At 46.4% G+C, this 6000-nt stretch overlaps 1 protein-coding gene across 1 annotated transcript in view; it reads left to right on the forward strand.

The window, feature by feature from the left end:
- The window catches only part of LOC143110001 (regulator of G-protein signaling 6-like), a 117318-nt gene that overhangs the window by 95991 nt on the left and 15327 nt on the right, over positions 1 to 6000 (forward strand). Inside the window, exons 6-8 of the mRNA XM_076272817.1 lie at positions 2920 to 2971; positions 3277 to 3341; positions 3999 to 4075. Of these exons, the coding sequence (XP_076128932.1) occupies positions 2920 to 2971; positions 3277 to 3341; positions 3999 to 4075 (194 nt within the window). The remainder of the gene's footprint in view (positions 1 to 2919; positions 2972 to 3276; positions 3342 to 3998; positions 4076 to 6000) is intronic.

Here is a 6000-nt window from a genome sequence, read left to right on the forward strand (position 1 = left end):
ATTACTGCAGTAGTCTTTTTTCTTGTCTCTTGTCTCTATAAAGAGACTTGATGGTAATTTTGATACCATAGATTTAATAGAGACCCAGTCAGACCAATAGTATGAAAAATCAGGAACAGAGTTTATTTACAATGATGCGCATCAAGGGAGAGACAGCATGACTTCACCTAAAGATCCATCAGCTGCTCTAACTAGACAAGGAAATAGTTAGGGTTTAAGTATCCTTCCAGGCTGACGGAGATGGCGTTGGTCATCCCATCTCACGTGGACTACACTGAATCAGACCCTGATTAGTGGCAGCCTGGCAATCCGGAGCAGATAGCTACTGACGCAGCCATGCAGAACAGTGAAACACTGCAAAGTCATAATATTCCCGCTTATCTCTAAATACAGTCACACACAGATATACACAGGAAAAGTACAGATATCATACAGTCATTACCTAGAATCATACTTTTAGTATCAAAGTGACCTACTAATGAGAAATGCAGAACATTAAACCACATATTGGAATATTGGACATAATGCAGAACATTAAACCATATATTGGAATATTGGACATAATGTTCATGTAAAGCTCTACATGGCCTGTCTCCCAACTACATATCTGATCTCCTAGTACCTTATACACCTGTGCGTACTTTAAAATCATCTGGTAGTGGTTTCCTAACTATTCCTAAAGTCAATCTCAAAACTAAAGGGGAGAGAGCATTTAGTGTCAGGGCACCTAGGCTCTGGAATGACCTGCCTGATGAAATCAGGTCAGCCAAGTCAGTATGCTCTTTTAAATCCCTCCTTAAAACTCATCTTTACAAGCAAGCCTTCCTTAGTTTTGTTTAAGTAATATACTTCATTTTGTGTTAAGTTTATTAAGTTTTATTTCAGTATCAAGTTTTATTTCAGTAAGTTTTATTTCAGTGTAAGTTTATTTTCTTTTTTCAAATTTATGTTAAGTTCTAATTGAATTAGTATATATTATTTGATTGTTATATTACTATGTCTTATTTGCATTTTCATTTATGTTGATATTGTACAGCACTTTGTAACTTTGTTTTGAAAAGTGCTATATAAATAAAGATTATTATTATTATTATTATTATTATTATTATTATTATAGCTAACATGAATGACAACGTCCACACCACATACTAGAACCATAACAACATTGTTGAGGATCACCTTCAGAGCGATTGTATAAGTATATATAACTATATATACTCTTTTGATCCCGTGAGGGAAATTTGGTCTCTGCATTTATCCCAATCTGTGAATTAGTGAAACACACTCAGCACACAGTGAGGTGAAGCACACACTAATCCCGGCGCAGTGAGCTGCCTGCAACAACAGCGGCGCTCGGGGAGCAGTGAGGGGTTAGGTGCCTTGCTCATGGACACTTCAGCCGTGCCTACTGGTCGGGGTTCAAACCAGCAACCCTCTGGTAACAAGTCCGAAGCGCTAACCAGTAGGCCACGGCTGCCCCCTGTGATGTTGACAGCTGTCCATCAAATTTCATACTTTACATTCTTCATGAGGAGTGACTTTCCTTATCTTTGATATGTGTGTATGCTTGTATCGTTATAGTTAGTTGTCCTAATAGTGGTTGTTACTGGTGAGGACAAGCCTTCTCTCACAAAAGGCCCCAGAGATAGACTACCCAAATGAGTCTTCGGAGAATGAGCTATTAATAGGCCTTTGAATAACCTCTTATTACCCCCCAATGCTAAACACAAGACTTAATTGACATCATCCTCATTTAACCTTACTTCCTTGTACTCAACTGCTATCAACCCTCTCCCTCATGCATGGTATTCATTTCCCCTCAAGGGGTGTCAGGTTTATTCACAGAAACCCTGGAGTCTCTCTATATTAATTAAAGTCTCTATATTCAGATATGTCCAGCCAATGTAAATATTCAGTGACTTTCCGCCATATAAAACTAGACAGATTCCGTCTCTGTAGGCACACAGAAATGGTAGACTCCTTCGGAGTTTGTCTCAGGTGGAGGAGATTTAATTACCTGGTGCCCCTGGGATGAACGTAAATCCACAGTGGGAGGTGCGACGTTATTGCACCTGTTGGCACACACTGCATTGGGAAAAAAACTCATCCGTTTGGGAAAGGGTGCTGTCAGCCCAAGTATCTCTTTTTCCCTCTCTCTCTGCCGTATGTGTGAGTGTGTGCGTGTGTGTGTGTATGTGCGTGTGTGTGCGTTTGCGTCTGCGTGTGTGTGTGCACTTGAGCATTTGTATGTGTGTTCACGTCTGCCTGTGTGTGTATGTGTGTGTGTGTGTGTGTGTGTGTTCACGTCTGCGTGTGTGTGTGTGTGTGTGTACGTGTGTGTGCGCTTGAGCATTTGTGTGTGTGTTCACGTCTGTCTCACTCTGTGTGTGTGTGTGTGTGTGTGTGTGTGTGTGTGTTCACGTCTGTGTGTGTGTGTCTGTGTGTGTGTCTGTGGGACTCAAGTGCTGACATTTTGTCAGGCTAACATTTTGAGTCTGCAGCATTATCATCTGCGCTGCACTGTGCTGTGCGGGCCGTGCTCAGAGAGCTGTGCGTTGGCTCTCACTAGATCACAGAGAGGGTCTCCCGAGGCCAGAGCGGAGACCAGGACCAAGACGTAGGTAGACAGCTGGCACTTCACATTCACCCTGAAGCCCTGAACGTGCTCCCCCGTCTAGAGAATACCGACTCTTTATTCAGAAATCGCAGGGCAAGTGATGGAAATACATCAAAGGAAGCTACAGGCAGTCATAAAGCTGACTACCCTCAACTGTATTTTAACCCTCAATCCAACTGCCTATTCATGTGTAAACTTTATTTGTAGTTGTTAATATTATTTGTAATGTATTTTGTAAGTCCTTTTTAGATATGCAAAATACCTTCTCTCTCTCTCTCTCTCTCTCTCTCTCCCCTCATCAGGCTCCATACTTCTGGCCATCTAACTGCTGGGAGCCTGAAAACACAGACTACGGTACGCTCAGCAGCTCCGACTGCACCGGGGCATCAGGATGGAGTGGGGTGGGGTAAGGGCTTGGGTGGGGAGTGTGGGTGTCTGCTGTGCATATGTGTGTGTGTGTGTGTGTGTGTGTGTGTGTGTGTGTGTGTTGAGAGCTTGGAGAGAGTACAGAGGGATTTCACACAAGCCTTCATACAGGTCAGCTGTCTTAAAACTCTTTCTGTCCCCCCCTCCACCCCATCACCATGACCACCCCCCCACCACCATGACCCCCCCCCCATCACCATGATCCCCCCCCCCCCACCAACATGACTCCACAGCCATTTATCTGTGCAAGCGGACCATGCAGAACAAAACCAGGCTGGAGCTGGCAGACTACGAGGCAGTAAGTAGACTCTCCTCCCCTCCCCTCTCTGTTCTCCTCTCCTCCCCTCCCCTCTCCTCTCTTCTCTTCTCCTCCCCTCTCCTCTCCTTTCCTCTCCTTTCCTCTCTACTCTACTCTCCTCTCTTCTCCTCCCCTATCCTCTCTTCTCCTCCCTCTCCTCTCCTCTCCACCTGTGTACACTGAAGGGCCTTTTATAGGCAGCCTGGCTATTTTTACAGTGCAGACGGTACCTCAGAGAAGGCACTGAACCCCTCACCTTTGTTTTTTCTATCTATCATTCTTCCTCTCTCTCTCTCTCTCTCTCTCTCTCTCGTTCCACTGAAGGGCACTCACACAGAGCCTCTATAGGACCCTAGGGACAGAGACAGATAAAGATGTGCAATTCTAGCCATTTTTGGAGTGCAATCTTTGCCTCAGAGAAAGTCACTGAACTCTCTCTCTCTCTTTCTTTATTTATTCTCTCTCTCTTTCTCTATTCTCTTTCTCTCTCGCTCTCTCTCTAGAATACGACCTGTCTCAGTATTTGTAATATGAGGATGTAATTCACATGGATCTTATTGGTTTACAGTTATTTAAACATCTAAATATTGGTTTGATAAATGAATGTTATACCCCTCTCTTTCTCTCTATCTCTCTCTCTTTCTCTCTCTCTCTCAGGAGAACCTAGCAAGACTTCAGCGAGCCTTTGCCAGGAAGTGGGAGTTCATCTTTATGCAGGCTGAGGCCCAGCTGAAGTAAGTGCCTTTACCCACAACCCTCTGCAGCATGCACAATACTCAACCCAAAGGCCATTGGGGGCAAATTAACATAAGGATTTTGAAGTGAAAGAAATAAAATCTCACACTCACTAGCGAATCCTCGGGGTGAATCCTCTATTGGTGGTTGAGTGGTTAACGTTGCCGCCTTCTATAAGCAGTCAAACCCGGTTACATTCACTGTCATGGCAGATGCCTTTGTGAGACACTTTTGACATATAAATACCTGCTAAATACCTGCCAACTGCTTGAACGAAACATGTCGAGCAGACAGACAATTTTTGACTCTAGGCTATTTTCCGTGTCTACACAAACTCGTCCACCTCAAGTGACTCTCACAGGAGACTTAGGAGCGCTACCTTGGATGACGGACAGCTGCCAAGAGCACGTAATTGGCCTCTAACAGCTCAGGCTTTTCCCTTCCCTCCCCTCCCCTCATCTCTCTTAGAGGAATCTAAGCATTGTTCTCACTGCCACAGCAGTTTACAGACACGCGACATTACCTTCCTGGGAAAATCGAATTAGAAACCTATTTCCGCGCACATTTCCTTGAGTTAAGTGCAAGTGCCAAGTCGTGTGCACTGTTAACCGCTGCTGATCGCACTGGTGGGTGGGGGTGTTGGTGGTTGGGTGGGGGTGTTGGTGGTTGGCTGGGGGTGTTGGTGGTTGGGTGGGGGTGTTGGTGGTTGGGTGGGGGTGGGGGTGTTGGTGGTTGGGTGGGGGTGTTGGTGGGTGGGTGGGGTGGGTGTATATTAGCTAGCCAGTGGCTAGCATTACTTTCTGCAGCTGTTTTATCCTCTTTGTCTTTGTGACTCAGACCGGCAGGATGGTGTGTGTATACGTGTTTGTGTGTGTGTGTCTGATCATGTGTGTGTGTGTGTGTGTGTATGTGGGCTTGGTTCTGAAAGTGTCTTGTCTGGGCTGTCCGTGCGTGTCCATCTCCCCATGATTACCAGCGGGTGTTGAGGAGGGAGGGAGGGAGGGAGGGAGAGGCTGATTAATCACGCCGCCTCTTGAGAGGGGAAACAGGAGAGCCCCAACAGGGAGATGTGAAAGGAGGAGAGCTGGGGAAGGAGGGGGGGGGGGAGCTGGGGAAGGAGGGGGGAGTGGGGAGGAGCTGGGGTGGGGAGGGGGTGGTGGTTATAGAAAGAAGACGAAGACGAAGAGGCAGCGAGCTGAAAATGTCAGTTATGTAAGAGTGAGGTTTCTGGAATGGAAATGAACGTGTCGTGCTCGCAGACAGGTTGGTGTCTTTGAAATGTTCTGAAATGTTCTGACTGCCTCTGTCTGCGTTTGTGTGTATGTGTATGTGTATGTATGTGTGTGTGTGTGTGTGTGTGTGTGTGTGTGTGTGTGTGTGTGTCTGAGTGTGTGTGTGTGTGTGTGTGTGTGTGTGTGTGTGTGTGTCTGAGTGTGTGTGTGTGTGTGTGTGTGTGTGTGTGTCTGAGTGTGTGTGTGTGTGTGTCTGAGTGTGTGTGTGTGTGTGTGTGTGTGTGTCTGTGTCTGTGTCTGAGTGTGTGTCTGGGTGTGTGTGTGTGTCTGAGTGTGTGTGTGTGTGTGTCTGAGTGTGTGTGTGTGTGTGTGTGTGTGTGTGTGTGTGTGTGTGTGTGATGCTCTCGCTCCAACGCACGGGTGCACATGTGAGTTTTTCTTCGTCTGTCTTGTGTCAATACCTCAAACAAACCTTTATGTAACCAACCACGAAAGCCACAGAGGCCAAATGCCCCCTCTGCCCCCTCGCATCCTTATCCTGTCTCCTCTGCCCCCTCGCATCCTAACTCTGTCTCCTCTCCTCCCTCACATCCTAACTCTGTCTCCTCTCCTCCCTCGTATCCTAACCCTGTCTCCTCTCCTCCCTCACATCCTAACTCTGTCTCCTCTCCTCCCTCACATCCTAACTCTGT

Source organism: Alosa pseudoharengus, unplaced genomic scaffold (genome assembly GCF_046254945.1).
Source record: "Alosa pseudoharengus isolate Yale_2024_CS ecotype anadromous, Long Island Sound unplaced genomic scaffold, YU_APseudo_1.1 YU_APseudo_1.1_scf_7, whole genome shotgun sequence".
Taxonomy (NCBI): Eukaryota; Metazoa; Chordata; class Actinopteri; order Clupeiformes; family Clupeidae; genus Alosa; species Alosa pseudoharengus.